This window comes from Narcine bancroftii, chromosome 2 (genome assembly GCF_036971445.1).
Source record: "Narcine bancroftii isolate sNarBan1 chromosome 2, sNarBan1.hap1, whole genome shotgun sequence".
Classification (NCBI taxonomy): domain Eukaryota; kingdom Metazoa; phylum Chordata; class Chondrichthyes; order Torpediniformes; family Narcinidae; genus Narcine; species Narcine bancroftii.
Window position 1 is genome coordinate 243,795,616 of NC_091470.1, and position 17,080 is coordinate 243,812,695.

The 17,080-nt window shown below is 36.4% G+C and overlaps 1 protein-coding gene across 5 annotated transcripts in view; it reads left to right on the plus strand.

Moving 5' to 3' along the window:
* The window catches only part of pou6f2 (POU class 6 homeobox 2), a 652,592-nt gene that overhangs the window by 555,459 nt on the left and 80,053 nt on the right, over window positions 1–17,080 (plus strand). For all 5 annotated transcript variants that reach the window (XM_069920652.1, XM_069920651.1, XM_069920654.1 and 2 more), the window contains one exon: window positions 7,201–7,314. In XM_069920652.1, the coding sequence (XP_069776753.1) occupies window positions 7,201–7,314 (114 nt within the window). The remainder of the gene's footprint in view (window positions 1–7,200; window positions 7,315–17,080) is intronic.

A 17,080-nucleotide genomic window follows, 5' to 3' on the forward strand; every position in this document is an offset into this window, starting at 1 on the left:
ATGGAAATTAACCTAGGGATGTGATGGTTAACATATGAGGAGTGTTTGATGGCTCTGTGCCTGTACTTCCTGGGGCTTAAAAGGATGAGAATGGATTAAATTGAAACTTATTTTCTATTCAAAGCACTAAATAGAGGTGGAGATATTTTTCCAGCATCATGAGCATCAAGGACTAGAGGACACAACCTCAGAATAAAAGAATCACCCTTTTGAACAGAGACGTGAAGTTTCATTAGCCAGATGGTTGTGAATCTGTGGAATTTGTTGCCACATCTGGCTGTGTAGGTCAAGTCATTGGGTATATTTTAAGTCGAGGTTGATAGGTTCTTGCTTAGTAAGGGTATCAAAAGTTATGGAGAGAAGGCAGGAGTGTGGGATTGAAAGGAAAAGCACATCAGCTATGATTTGAATGGTGGAGCAGAGTCGATGGACAAAATGGCTTAGTTCTGCTTCTAAGCTTTATGAAACAGTATACGTAAGGATATTACAGGTTGGTATCGTAACCAAGGGATTTTTTATTCTATACAACTAAATTGGCAGAAAAAGGCTGAAATTATAAATTGCTCGATAGTTTTCTAGATCATTGCCATGGTCCAGGCTGTTCTGGGTCTCTTATTGTGCAGTCAGAATGCTTAATTAATAATCTGGCAGTTAAGGAACATTTAGGAAAGAATAATCATAATGTAATAGAATTTTATAAAATGATCAAAAGTGATTTTGTTAATTCTGAAATCAGGGCTTAAATCTAAATAATGATGGTGTGAGTTGGCTCTGGTGGATTGGGAAAGTGCATTACAGTATATGGCAGTAAACAAACAATGGCTTAATTAAGGAATTAATACATTCTTTACAACATAAACACCACAGGAAAGGCTGTGGTTAACAATTAGTTTAAGACAAGATTAAAGGAGAAGGCATGTTTTGTTGCTCAAAGCAGTAAGAGAGAGGATTAGAAAAAAAAATCAAATTTCATTAAAGGAGGACCAAGAAATTGATGAGGAAAGGAGGTATAAAATGCAATAATAATTCAGCAAGGAATATAAAACCAGACAATAAAATTTCTATAAATGTGTAAAAAAAAGTAATTATTAGTGAAGGTTAATGTGGAAGCTTATCATCTAAGAGGAGAAATCAAAATGGAGAATAGGCAATTGCCAGAGAAATTAATCTAATATTTTGTGTATGCCTTCATAGGTGACACAGAAGACGTCCCAAAAATAGAGAGTATCAAGTCTAGAGTAAAGGAGCACCTGAATGAAATTAGTTTTAGCTTTTTTTAAAAAAGTATTAGAGACATTAATCAGACTGAAAGAACAGATGACTTAAACAACAAGGTTTTGATTGAGGTGACTATTGACAACAGTGGCTGACTTCTTCAAAAATTGCACACGTTTTCAAATAGTTACCATAGATTTGAAGGTTTAGGAAAGAGGGGAGATAAAAACAGATTTCGATACTCCAATCTATTATTTAAGAACCAGTGGCAGGGCACTTGGAAAATAATAACAGGATTTATTACTCAGAGAGGATTTATAAAGAGGAAATCATGTGGGATTTTTGAAGTTGCAGGCAGCAGAATGGACATGTGGAAACCAATTGACGTAATGCATTTGTACTTTCAAAATCCTTCAATTGGATGTCACACCAGATATTATTCAACAAAAAATACACAAAATTAGGGATAATATGTTGAGATGGACTTAAAATTGGTTAACAGATACAAAACAGAGAGCAGGAATAAAGGTACCTTTTTCAAGATGAGTAGCTGGGCTGGTGACAGTGGGGCCCCAATAGTTCACAATATATCAATGACTTGGATGAGGGGGCCCAACATAATGTATTCAAGTTTGCTGATGATCCTAAGTAGGTGACTCTGTATATCGTGAGTAGGATAGAATACGTATCTCTCGTGGTACATTGCCCAGTACAGGTGCTGCCATCTTGGGCAACAACTTGCAGTTATAGGATTTAAAAAGAATACCATTGGCTCCTTTAACAGGCCATTTAAAGACTGTATCGAGCTGTCGATATTGGGACAGAGCAGTAGGACACTGCAGAACAGTACCTGCTCTCCCAGGTCTGCACCAGCAGCAATTACAGCAACTCCAACAGCACCGCCATTTTGATTTATCTCTGCCCACTCATGTTCTTCTGTTTAGGATGGTTTCAGTTTGAAGCTGGTCCCACCCAAAGTAAAATTGCATCATGATGCTGGTTCAATAAACTTTTCAACGTATTCATTCATGAGCACATTTTTGAATATATTCTTAACAAAATATATTTATTTTATTGTGAAATTTGCCATTGCACACAATTAAATTATCAAGTTCTTAAAGCATTATCACTGATTACATAAAGATGAGGAATTCACATTAAACACCTTTTAAGTTGCTTTGAACCCAGGCTACTGACACTGTAAATGCGCTGTGCAAACTGCTAGGATCAATGTGCTGTCCTCTATGCTTATCTTGTGCCTTTTTTTTTAAATCAAGTGAATAGATCACTTCAGCTAAGCCATGATGTCCAAGCAGTTGCTAACACACCTATTATTTTATGTCCCTGGACATTTCATGTATGTCCTTAGGGAAAACCCTATTGTAATTTCTGTACTAGAACTGAAAATTTCCATTCATGAATTGCGACAAGTAATTTATATTCTAATTTTTGTCAGCTTAAGTTCACATTTTGTAACAACACTTTTTTCCCCTCTTCATATTCAACCTTTATGAGCTTTGATTTCACCTGATAATTTATGAGCTGCTCCAGATATTTCTGCAAATGACATATTTGAAGAACTTCTTTCATAACTTAAAAGTTCATGGAGGTAACTTTATGTCATTCTAAGGCTATACAATCATAGAAAGCATGTCCAGAAGGCCATTCAGCTCTTTGATCCTGCACCACTATTCAATACAATCATGGCAGATCACGCAGTTTCAGTTCCTCTTCCCACTTTCTCTCCACACCCATTGATCCTTGACATTATAATGGCCACATTCCTTTTTGAATACAGTAGAAGTCCTAAAATCAGGACTGCTTGGGGATTGGGTTGATTCAGATTTTCCTTCAGATTTTTGAATTTTCTGGATTCGCAAGCAATATTTTTAAAATTCAAATTTAAGGAAAATGAAAAAGAGATGAACAGGTAAGCTTTGGTAGTTTATTAACAAAACATTTTTTCATGTCAATTAAAAAATGAACTATGTATCAAAATTAATTTGTAATAATTGCTTTAGGAGTTTCTAGGAAGTATAGAGCAAAACCTTGGAAAATGGATACAGATTTAAGGATACAGATGGCATGGAGAACCATAGTTGCATACCACTTGAGAAAATTACTTATGATTTACAAAATAAATATCATGTATTTTGGAAAATATGCAGCCCATAATAGACTCTCTGAAGACCTCATTTCTTGGTAACCTCCAATATTAGATTTTATGATATAAATAGTTTATTCCCTTGACATTCTCCAGTCCTTCGTTTTCTGTTTTCTTTCTTTTTTTATGGGGGAGTGGGGTGGGGAGTGGTGGGCCAGGGGTAGAAGTTTCTTTTATACCACTTGTATAATGTTCAGAAGTTTCTTTCATGGAACTAAATGTATTTACAGTTGTTGATTAACATTTTTAAATAAAGTATTCAAAAAAAACAAAGTACAAAAAAATACTGTATTCATTAATTCAGAGACTTCTATTCATCTATGGTGCTTATGTATGCACACGCACACAAAAACCCACTAAATTTTAAAAAATTTGAGTTTTCAAGAAGTCTGGATTCTCAGGTGGTCTGGATTTTCACCATCTAAATTTTTGGACTTTTACTGTATATACTGTATAATGATATAGCCCATGTTTCGCTTTCCAGAGCATCTTCATCAGAGATTTTCCTGGGTAATACACTATAACTCTAGGAGAAACTTAGTCACCATTCAGCAATTACATCAAGGGAAGGTAAATTGGGACCATGAGGTAGAAATCCCTTAGATTTTTTTGTCTGTTCGTGTTCTTTGCCTTTTTGAGAGCCCAGTGGTTTGGTCTAAATGTTTTTCCTTTATTGATTAATCTATTTCACTGTGCCAAGATGCATTAGAATGAGCAATTTGAAATGTCTGCAAAGGGTTTAAATAGATTTAACTTTTATAAGAGGCCATCTTGTTTCATGGTACATGCCATGAATGGCACCAATAGACATAAGTTCATCAAATAATTAATTAGAGTATAATGTATTTGGATATAATCTTTAACAGACATTTTTCAACATTGAGAATTGTCATTTTTGGACTCAAAACACATCTTATTTTAGATTTTTTCTGAACACCATTAAAAAGAGGAATCTGCAGTCAGTGGGACAATCCAAAAACAATATCAAACAGTGGTTGAAGGGAAGAGAAAGGGGAAAAGTCAAAATATGAATGGATAGCACGTATAAAGCAGTGGAACAGAGCTAATTTTCCTGAACAAATGTAGAAATCTCTGGGCCACCTGTCAGAGGTTACCGACACAAGCAGCACACTCACAATCAACTTGGTCATGACATCATTGACATTAGTAGAAATATGGTGGTGGTTCAGTTCCTCATCATTGTAGAGGACCAAAACAAAGTGACCCTAGCTGCAGTGATGCATTCACAGGGGGTTTAGATCTGATACACAAGCCATGTAGTCAGCATACCTGATACAATATCTGAAAGTAATTATACATTCTTAGGTGACCCAAAACTATAACCATATTTAATTGTACTGTATTTATTATAAAAACCAATTTAAAAAATTGAAAAAAAATCTATAGCCACACTTTATGACTTAGGAGTGCTGAAATATTCAGGAAATTCATCCAATAAAAAAAAATCACAAATTTTCCATACTTCCATATTTGGTCCAGCAAATGATTCTTTCTGTTTGATGTAAATATGTTTTCTGGTGGCTCTTTGAACTTCATGGATAATGACTACCTTGGCCTAATGTGTTGATTATCTGATGTTATCCTGGTCAGCAGCTGAAATGCTACAAATCTCTCCTGGGTTAAGGAGGAGAAATTATCTCAGAATTCCCAACTAGCTGAAAGTGTATTTGGAGATCAGGTAAAGACAGCTCCATCATTCCCTATTCACCTCCCTCCACTCCCCTCATGATGGTCAGTTTTCAGCCGCTGTTCTTGAGCTTTCTAACCACACTCATACTCTCACCACTTCCTTGCAGCAATCATGAAAACCCTTTCTCTGCCAGTCCTTCCATTATCTCAATTTTATCCCCTAATCCTTGGAAGAGTTTGTGTCTCCTTATTACCTGTAAGAATCTGTAAGAAGTCATATCTTGACAAAGTTTTAGCAGTAATTCTTTCCTTGGATGAGTGAAGATTTTACTTTCAGAACATCATTCAGAAGCACATAACGGATTTTTCTACATTAGAGGTGATGTCTTAGTTCATGTTGTTCCAGGATAGTAATGGTGGTTGTTATTGTATTGTTAATCTGTTCTGTTAGAGCTTCTCTGAGTCTCTTGGTACATTTGTTCCTTATACAAATGTGGCAATCTGCAGAAATCTCAATAGCTTTAATGTTTTGGAATCTCTCTCATTCCCAAAGCCAATTTATTCTACCTTCCACTCCTTACCTTTAACTTTATTTATTAACATTTGATTTGGTTCTGAACACAATTCTATGATGACACTTTGTGAACTGTTATAAATTTCCCTACCTTGTATATCTATTTACATCTTTTTTTTGATGTTGCTGATGCCACTCTGATGTTGTAAAGGGGCACAAAGCAAATCTGTATCAATCCACTTTTCTCAGAGCTAAACTGCTAATTTGTTCAGTGAAAGTGCCAACTGGGCTCCAACTTTCCCTGAGTGTCAAGCTTTCAAGGGGAGATTGTTGTCACCAACAACTCACTGGCAACATTTGAACAAGGCATAAAAGAGAACCTTGTACACAGGTGGAATTTTTTGGTCAATATGCAGACCTGAGAGACAATGTTTTTTGTCTAATACAAAACATCAGACTTTTAATACATTAAACCAAAATATCAACAATGATCTGATACCCTATATAGAAAAATAATGCTTAGTATTCTACTATCCTATTCTATAAACTGATTTGAAAGTTGCAGAGAAAATTCAAAATATATTCACTAATACTAAAAAAAAGTCTGCTGAAATGCAAGTTATATATAATCAACCAAAAACCTCATTTCATGTATTTGCAGAGTCTCAGGAGTCCCCTTGCTGAGACGATTAAAAGCTCCGTAAAGATTTTAATCTTTTATTAAAATGACCTTGTGCCCGACTGAACAGTAAGTTTCTGACAGCTTCCTAAATACACATTCATCTTCCTCTTTGCAACAAGGGTAGTTTGTAAATATTTAATTTGAAATCATTTAAGCAGAACAAAACTGAAGAGCTTTCCTTGATGTGTGTATTTTTAAGCAAAATATCTGAGTTTTATTTAATTTATTTTTATTATATTGAGGCTACACAATTGCATGATAAAGGTGAAAAATATTAAATCGTTTTAAATCATGGACTGATGCCACCTTGAGAGTGCTAAAACATGTTGTAAATAATTAACAAAGATGTTCAACACAGGTGCATAATTGATGCCTGCTGAAACTGGATTATGTTCTGCAAGTCAAGGTCTTACATCAGCAAGAAAACTGCCGAGGCTTTGGGCCAACAAAGAAGTGCCATAATTGAGAGTCAAAGTTAGTCTTCAGATTTTTGACAGATTAGGTGACCAGAGTTTCTTCAGAAACAAATACCTTTTGATGTCAAAGTTTCCTGGCTTAACTCCTGACTACCTTTGGTGGAAAGGATGAACAAAGCCTACTTGAAAGAATAAATGAATAACCATTTGGTCTCACACAGTAATGGAATAAAAAGAAACAGAAAGAATAGGCATGTTGAAGGGTACAAGCTGATAATATTGGTTTCCGAATTTCCAATCTTATTGTGGATTTGAGTTCTTAAAATAGCATTTAAATTTGGAGATTTTTTGTGTTGTTATATATTTAAATTACTGTTTATCAGAAAACAATGTATGAACGAATATAGCTGTAGTTTCATACAGATAAAGGAATTGATTTTGTTTCATGATAAAATGCGTGCACAAAAAACAAAGTTTGATTTTATTAGGAGATCCCAGCATAAAATGCATATTGAAACCACAATAACTCTTTTACAACTTACTATGCTGTTTATTTTAGCTGGCAAGTCAAGCAGCAGCCATGGGTTCCATAGCTGGCTCCCAGGCCTTCAACAATGCTCTCTCCAATCTGCAAGGGATGACTTCCCAGCTAGTCACTAATGCACAAGGCCAGGTGAGTCTTATTATTACAAAGGTTTAGCATTGTATAAAATGGACAGTATTTTTAAATAATTTTTGCGACATATTCTAATTGAAGGTTTTAACTCAACATAGTCTCATACCGGAACCAAAGGAACAAAAAATAAATACATTTCACTATTCTCTTTTTAGGAAAATATAATTATTAAATATCCATGTTGTGATAATTAATGTAAAGATTATTGGAGTATAACATATAATATGATAAAAGCATCTTTTTGTTAATGCATATAGCACAAATTGTACATTTGGAAAATATTTTCTTTCTCTCTCATGCACACACACAAGCGTAGAATATCTCTTGAGAAAAATCTAATATAAGCAAAGATATACCTTGAGCAACAGTAAATTGCTGACCTTGTCATTTTTATTGGGCACATTCAGAATTGCTCCATCAGTACTAAGAGAGTTGAACGATGAACCTTGTCATTGTGAAGCCTGATCTAATGAATCATCCTATTTCAGGTGCACACATCAGACATTAGAGGAAGATTGTTTCAACAACATGCCGGTCTTGCCAATCTTTGTTGTTTCAATATTTATGCTGTATTAATTTCTATTTGGAAGCTTCTTATGCATGTGTTTGCATGTTCTGTTTAAAATGTTTCAGTTTTGAAGCTGTGGCTCAACATAGACTGACATCATTTAGAATGAAATATTCTGCAGATTTTATGTTTGTTTTCAGAAGGTGACCAGAATCTCTGAGTATAAATAAATCAATGAGTGTTGAAATCCATTTCCTGAAAAGATGAAAAACTGGTTATTCTACTCTGCAGTAACTGTGTAAAAAGGGAGTCGTATTTATGGAGATAATTATTTTCCTCAACACAATGGACTGCTCTCTGTTCATTTGCAATACAACTGACTTGATGAGATCTATGTTTTCATAATTTCTGCTATAAAATTTTAAAGAAGGCAGAATTAAATTTTCAAGAAACTGAGACTGGTTTCCCAAATTGTCAAACCTTGTACAAGTAGTCCCCGTCTTACGACCGTAATGGGGACCAAAGAATAGGTAGTAACTCTGAATGGGTCAGAAAATTGTGCCCGCACACGTGGAGTACCGAAGTCTGAAAGCAAACTTTTTAGTTAAATATTTTTTCATGGCAAATTTAACAATAACAACTTAAAGCTTTCTGAATTTGTCAATCAACCTTGGCGATTATTTCTACCTTCTGGTCCATGCTTACCTTGTTAGTCAGCATTCCAGGGTTCCATGGCTGAGCGTGGCCATCTCAGTTCCTGTGCACATCTGCAAGTCTTTGGTTGGTGCAAGTGTGAGCCTTCAATGGGTTCGCGTATTGGAATTCAGTTGGTGCATGCGCGAGAGTTAAGTTCCCTGATGATATTGAAATCACATCCTTAATTCTTGTGCATGCGCCAACTCAACTCCAATACACGAACCCACTGCACATGCACCTACCAAAATCTTAGGCACTGGGACCCCACAAAGCTGACTAACAAGGTAAGAGTGCACATTTTGACACTTAATTGCCCTGTATCCCTGTTATAGTTTGTGAAGTACAACATAAACTGTAAATTTTATATATTTTTTTTTAAATTTGGTCATATGTGAGGATGGTCATGTCAGATAGGGTGCAAGTCGGGGACTACCTGTACTACAGTACCAAATTCTCAAAAATGGTTACAAGATCTGGGGCATATGACATAGAATTTATAGCATAGAAATGTGTCATCCTACCTGATGTATGCTAGCACATTGCACCAAGGAGCATCCCCTCACCCATTTCATCTTGCCCTCTTTTGCTACTGTTCTATTCCTTTCTCTTTCTCATCCAGATCATGTTGTTCTTTAAAGAATCTCTGCCCTTCACCTGAACAACACAATATCCACTCTCACTTACTTTCAGATAACAAGCTTTTATCAATTACTTTTTCTCTGAATCCATAATATTTTAAAAACTAATTGCATTAAAACTATAGTCTTTAAATACAACTTTACAGCGCCCTGCATTCTTATTGCTTACTTTACAGAGGGCCAATACATGGCAAATGGAATGCATCTCTGTGTTACACTTTGGGTAGGCTTACACAGTAAATGATAAAGCCCTGGAGACTGTTGTAAACAAAAAAAGGAGACCTAAGTGTACAAGTACATAGTTCCCTCAAAGTGGCAACTCAAGTGAACAGGGTGGTGGTGAAAGCATTTGGCACATTTGCCTTCGTTGGTAAGGTATGGAGTGCAAAAGTTGGGACATCATGAAATAACTGTAAAAGATGTTGGTGAGTCCATACCTGGAGTATAGTTCTGTTCACTGAGCTATAGAATGGATGTTATTAAGATATGTGAAAAGATTCATCAGGATATTACCAAACCGTAAGATTGGGTGAAAGGAAGAGGTTAGATAAATTTGGTCTTTATTCTCTGGAGCATGGTAGTCTGAGATATGACCTTAAAGTGTTATATGAAATCATAAGGGCATGCATAAAGTGGAAAAAAAAAAATTTATATATATATATATATATATATATATATATATATAAAATAAAATAGAAAGAAATAAAAACCAAAATAAAAATTTTAAATACTATAAAATAAAGTTATTTTTCCTTGGGTCATTTATTCCAGAACTGGGGTAGAAATTTAAGAGGGATCTGAATGGCAATTATTTTAACTCAAAAGGTATTCCATATATGGAATGATCTGCCAAAGAAATCTCTGGTACCAGGTACAATTACAGATTTCAAAATATATTTGCAAAGACATATAGATAGGAAGGGTTTAGAAGGATATATGCAAAATATAGTACAGGTAAATGGAATTTGCCTATAATGCCAATTTACCTGGCATGGACATGTTAGACTGAAGGGTCTTTCCGTGCTACGGCTCTCACATAGGACTGAATCTTTCTTGCGCCATTATGCTACTGTGCCCTCAAAACTTACTTCCAATGGATCTTCATAATGACAAACATTCATCTTGCTCAAAGAAATAGAAGTGGACTACAGTATTGGCATTAAAGGCATCATGGGCAGCCAGAAGGACCAATTAGAAGGTGGCACATGCTCTTGTTCCTCAGGACATTATATTGAAATATAATGCAGCCAGCATGGCTTTAGTATGTGGGAGACCATGTCTCACAAATCTCTTGAGTTTTAATTGAAGAGGTGACCAAGAGGATTGATGAGGGCAGGCCAGTGAACCTTGTATATATGGACTTTAGCAAGTCTTTTAACATGGTCCCATATGACAAGTTAGTGCTGAAGGTTAGATCACAGTGACCCAAAGTGAGATGGCCATTTGGATTCAAAACTGATTTAATGAAAAGACACAGAGGGTAGCTTTTCTGATTGGAGTCCTGTGATGAGTAGTGGTGTGCCTCAGGGATCAGTGCTGTCCACTGCTTTTTATCTAATTTACTGATTTGCATGGCAATATTCTTAATGTGATTAGTAAATTTGCAGATAAACAGCTAATAGACAGTGAGGAATGATATCGAATCTGACGTGTTCAAGAGCAGTTGGTGTGGGCAAAGGAGTGCAAATGGAATTTAACTTTGTGGGAATCATTGCAGTTTGGTAAGTCATAGCTGAGCAAGACTTGTACAATAAATGATGGAGTCCTGGAGAGGATTGTAGAGCAGAAAGACAAAAGAGTACAGATGCATAGTTCACTTCTCAAGTGTGTTACGAGCCCAAAGGACCCCGAAATCCAGCAGCAATAGATATTCACCATGACAAATGTTAACTTAAACAAAAGTTGTTTTTCATTATCTTTAAACATGAAAACAGAATCAAACCTTAACATATATTATGATTAGCTTACTTAACCTAACCTAACCCCCCCCCCCCCCCCACTTCTAATTCTAAGTGCACGTGTGTGTAATGTTCGGTAAGTTTAGAAAAGTTCTTTGGTTCACAGTCCAATCTCACTTCTCATTCTTCCAAGGTCACTGATTGCAGGTAATTTTTATACTGTGCATAGAATTTAACATGTATAACCTTCACCAGGCTTTGGTGCTAGAAAGGTAAATGGTTACCGCTCAGGAAGTTTCTTGTAGGTTTGCAGAGAGAGATGCGTTGTTTCAGGATTTCCACAACTGAGGTACTTCCCCCAGTCACTCAATATCCTCCTGATGAAACTTGCCCCATCAGGGTTCTCCAGATGATAACCTCTTTCTTTCAGGTTATCACAGAGTTCCTTTCTGTTTATCTTTTTCCAAGTGAAACATTTTCCACTCTGGAGCTTCTATTTCAGTTCCAGCAAGCTTCTGCTGCTTGTCACAGCGTTCTATCTCTCTCTCTCTCTCTCTCTCTCACCCTCTGACCCTCAGTCAGAGACTGCTTTCTCCCTCTGCTTGGAAAAACCACCTGGCCTTCTCCATCAAACAATAGGAGTCAGTCTTCTGGTTCATCTCTTGTTTCTAGGTAAACAAGAAACCATCAGTAACCTCTCTGAGCACTCCTGTGAAAAGCCATCATGTCTCTGCTGTTGCTTTAAAGACAATAGTCCATTCATTCCACAACTTCAATGCAATTAACACCTACTTGTGAAGTCTCCACAGGCATTCTTCAAAGTTTCTGTAAAGTCACTCTGGATATGAATTCTCCAGTATTTCAAATAAGATCTGTTTTAAAGTGTTTGTATGTAACCTATTCTAACTTTTCACAATTTATCTCTCAAAAATATTTCTATATATTCTGTCACAAGTGTATAGGGTAGTGAAGATGATGTTTGGCACATTTGCCATAAGATGAGATCTCACTTGACAGAGTAAGAGTTATTGGTGATACTACTCTTGGACAAAAAAATAGAAAGGTATAGCATGGTGGGAATACTGTTCTAACTTGTGTCTCTTTCAATGCAAGGAGTATTGTAGGAAAGAAGGATGAGTTTAGAGCATGGTTTTGCCATTATAATATTATAGCCATTAGTGAGATTTGGTTGCAAGAGGGGCAGGACTAACAGCTCAATGTTCCAGGGTACTGTTGTTTTAGATGTAAGAGGGAGAGTTGAAAGGGGGAGATGTGGCATTGCTAGTCAGGGAGAATGTCATGGCAGGACAGTCCATAGGGCTCATCTACTGAGGCTACATGTCTGGAACTGATCTGGATAATAATTTGGTAAATTGGATCAGCAAATTTGCAGATTACATGAAGATTGGTGGTGTAATGGACAGCAAAGAAGGCTCTCAAAACTTACAGTGGGATCTGAACCTGCTGGAAAAATGGGTTATTAAAGGGCAGATGGAATTTAATGCAGAAAAATGTGAGATGTAGTTTTGGAGGATGAACCAGGGTAGGATAAACAGTAGGGGAGTGCGGAAGAACAGGGTGATCTGGGAATATAGATTCCTTGAACATGGCATCACAGGTAGATAGGTTCATAAAGGGAGCTTTATTCATGAAAGCATTGAGTACAGGAGTTGGGATATTATGTTGAAGTTGTATAAGACATTGTTGAACACAAACTTGGAGATTGTGTGCAGGTTTGGTCACCTGCAGGAAAAAAAATATCAATTAGACTGAAAGATTGCAGAGAAAACTTACAAGAATGTTGCCAGGGCATGAGGAGCTGAATTAGAGGAAAGATTGAATAGGTTCTTGTCAACTTGAGTACAGTTTGCACTACCAATAAGTAGAAAATCTGCATGGTCTGCTGGAAAAAGAATCCCAGAGTGGTATGTGATGTCATAGAACTTTGAAGCACAGTACAGGCCCTTCAGCCCTTGATGTTGTGCTGACCTACATATTCCTACCAAAAATTACTAAACACTTCCGACTTCATAGCCCTCTATTTTTCTTTATCCATGATCTTGTCTAAGAGTCACTTAAATGTCTTGAATGTTTCAGCCTCCATGGACACCCCTGACAAGGCATTCCAGGCACCCACAACTCTCTGTGCATGTACTCTGACAATAAATTTAAACTTTGAACTTTAACACTACAGGGAATAATTTACAAAATTTAGAGAATGGGAGAAGATTTGATAGAGATACACAAAATTCTGAGGGGTATATCGAATAAAAACACAAAAATCCTGGAGGAACTCAGCAGGTCTTGCAGCAACCACAAGAGATAAAAATATATAACCAATGTTTTGGGCCTGAGCCCTTCTTAACCATATATATGGTTAATAAAAACAGTTTTATTCAACTGAAGTTTGTGAGACAAGAGTTAGAAAATATGAGTAAAGAGTAATAGATGAAATATTTAAGAGGAAATAACCTCTTAACTCAAAGGGTGTTGAGAGTGTGATACAGGTTGCCAGCAGAGGTGATGGATGTGGGTTTGATTTAAAAATTTAAGGGAAGATCGGATAGGTACATGGACAGGAGCTAATATGGAGGTCTATAGTCTGAGTGCAGATTGATGGGACTAGTTGGAATAGTTTGGCATGGGCCAGATGGGCCTAAGAGTTCTGGTCATTCCATTATAGGACAAATATCAATAAGATGGAGGGAGTGCTAGATTAGAGGGCTTGAGTTATAAGGAGATCTTATATTCCTTGGAACATAGGCATAGTGACTACTTACCTTTATAGTCACTTGGAGGAATCAAAGAATGTTGTTGTCTTTGACTCATTCATACAAATTTGTACTAAAGTTATGTTGAACTTTCCAGTGTTTATTAAATTATATTAAACATTGTTAACATTATTATGTTGCTAAACATTATTACATGGTGTTAAAACATTGTTAGACAGTCAATTGAAGAATGTTGAAACATTTCTGATTCCTCCATTTTGCAGAACAAAAGAAACTAAACTGAGCCTTTTTATCTCTCAAACAAAGCCGTATGACCCTGGCTCAAAAATGTTCCTAGGAAACAGCATAAAAATATGTTAAACAAAACCACAAGGCCACAAACTGGTCTGGATGCAAGCATGAAATACTTTTTAACCCTTACTAAAGGAGTCTGAGGGATAATCTTATAGAGCAGTGGTTCCCAACCTTTTTCTTTCCACTTGCATCTTCTTTTCTTTGGCTTGGCTTCACAGACGAAGATTTATGGAGGGGTAATGTCCACGTCAGCTGCAGGCTCGTTTGTGGCTGACAAGTCCGATACGGGTCAGGCAGACACGGTTGCAGCGGTTGCAAGGGAAAATTGGTTGGTTGGGGTTGCTGTTGGGTTTTTCCTCCTTTGTCTTTTGTCAGTGAGGTGGGCTCTGCGGTCTTCTTCAAAGGAGGTTGCTGCCCGCTGAACTGTGAGGCGCCAAGATGCACGGTTTGAGGCGATATCAGACCACTTTAAGTATTCCCTATGCCATAAGTGTTCTGTGATTAATAAGGGATTGCTTAAGGTGGTATGTGGGTGGAAAGAAAAAGTTTGAAAACCACTGTTTTAATCATTCCAAATTGATTTGTTATGTGCACAGTTTCATAACTCCAGAGGAAATGGGCCAATGACAATTTTTCTCAAGCAAAATGTTTCAGCAACAATTGGGTCCAGAGCAGTATTTCTCAACCTTCCCTTTCCACTCACATACCACCTTAAGCAATCACTTACTAATCACAGAACACTTATGGCATAGGGAATGGTTAAAGTGGTATGCGAGTGGAAAGTAAAAGGTTGGGAACCACTGTTATAGAGGGATATAAAATCATGGAGGACTTAGGTAAAGTGAATACTTAAGCATCAGCTTAAGGTGAGTGGGGAGATATTTAAGAGATCTGAGGGGCAACCCAGAGCATAATCAATATCTGCCAGAGGAATCCAAGTATAAGACTTATAGGAAAGGTTTAGAAGGACATAGATAAATGGAACTCACCTAGAAAGCCAAATTGATTGGAGTAGACATTTGGCCAAAGGTTTTGTTTCATGCTGTATGTCTCTATTCCTCTGACTCTTTTATAAGCAGAAATACATTGCTCGTGGATTTGAATGCAGTCAATATCTAATTCTTCATAGCCCTCTTTATTCGAGAATTCTAGTGATTAACCAACTGTTTATTGGTATTTCTCTCCATGTCATTCTTTAATGGCCAACCCTTTATTCTGAGACTGTGATCCTTAGTTCAAGTCTCCTGAGGCAGAGAAACAATTTCTCTTGTCAATCCCTCTGAATTTTTTTTATATTTCCATGTCACCTCTCATTCTTCAAAACTCCAGAAATAAAAGTCTTTCCTATGCTTCTTCTGTAACAAATATGTCTCTTTTTAGGTGAGAAGAATTAACTCATGCATAGTACTCCAAATGTGTAAAATATCCTTGTTCTTGCATTCAAATTCTCTCATAATGGAGGCAAACAAACCATTTGTCTTCGAAAACACATGCTGCAACTTATGTTAGTATGCATTGATGCTGAATTTATTGAGGTCCCCTTGAATATCAAAATTTACTGATCCCTAACTATTTCAAAATAAAGTTTCAAGACCAGAGAAGGTGGTTAGAAAGATGAGTGGTGAACAAGATAAACAATCGGCACACTGTTTTGCATTCTACTAATTTATCTTTTTTTAAATTAGTGGCAAAGAAATAGTGCAAAATTGGTTTGCAGAAAGCAATGGTTATTTCCTTTAATGTCTAAGCCACCCATAGGCAAAATCATTGGAACACTGATTAAATAAGCAATAAATTCAATCTTGTTACATTTCAATAAGTCACTCATTTGTAACTGTATTCATCAAGGCCAGTTTGCATTTAATTATTTAATATCCAATAAAGTATTTATTAAAGTATTGATTAAAATCACCATGATTAGTTTATTAAGTTAGCAGTATGTTTTTTTTAGGAGCCAGTCTAGAATTAATTAAGGTTGTTATTTGCTTGCTCATCCAAGTCAATTGGTAAAAAAAAATCAAAGAAATTAAATTGTTTGTCTTTAATTCACACTTTCTTATACTGAAAAAAATACTTGGAATTTACAATATAATCTGTGTCACTATAGACCCTCCAGAGGAACAAACACATTTTCCTTCTCCACCTTCCAGATATCTAAACTTGAGCATAGAGATTTCCAGACTTCAACCATTGAATCTGCAAATGAATTCCATCGTCATACAACTCTGTATGTAATGCTCTCCTGTTTTTCTCTCCAAAAATATTGCATGTCCAGATTTTTTCACGACTCCTCAATTGCAATTCTCTCTATATACTAAATTCTATCATAATTTTAATCAATCATGGTTTTAACTGTTACCAACAGGTAGGAAATGGGTTTACAGAGATAAATTCACCCAGGTCACTGAAGTGCCCAGATCCTACCTCTTCATTCAGGCTTCTCAATGGAGGAAGTTCCCCAGCAGAGAGAGAACATTGGACTCCTCCTTTGAAGATTGGTTTCTGAATGTCAAGGGCTCCCATTACAATTTTAACAGGGTTGAAAAGAAATCGATCAAAAGAGAACTGTGATGTGAAGGAGTCCTGCGAATATGTGTTTCACTTCCATTGTAAGAACAGGTACGTCTGGTGCACTCTAAAATCTCGTCTATTGTTCAATAAGAATACCTTCTCCACTCTACCTACACTCTGGAGGTACACATTGAACATTGTACAGGAAGTAGACGTAGCATGAAAGTAAGGTGAATATTGTCAGGGTTGATTCCTACTGTGATTAATGAGATTCTAATTCACCTCACCAAAATTCTGCTCAGGCTTAAAATCAAGCCAAAGTTATGATCTAGTTAAATTGGATGACTTTTTAGGATTCAGTCTTATGGGTGCCTTTAATGTCCCATTACATCTGTGCATGAGTATGATCCATTTATAATTTAACAAAGTAAATATTTATGGGTATTTGACCACCCAGGCAAGTTTAGTCATGCCACAGGCACTTCT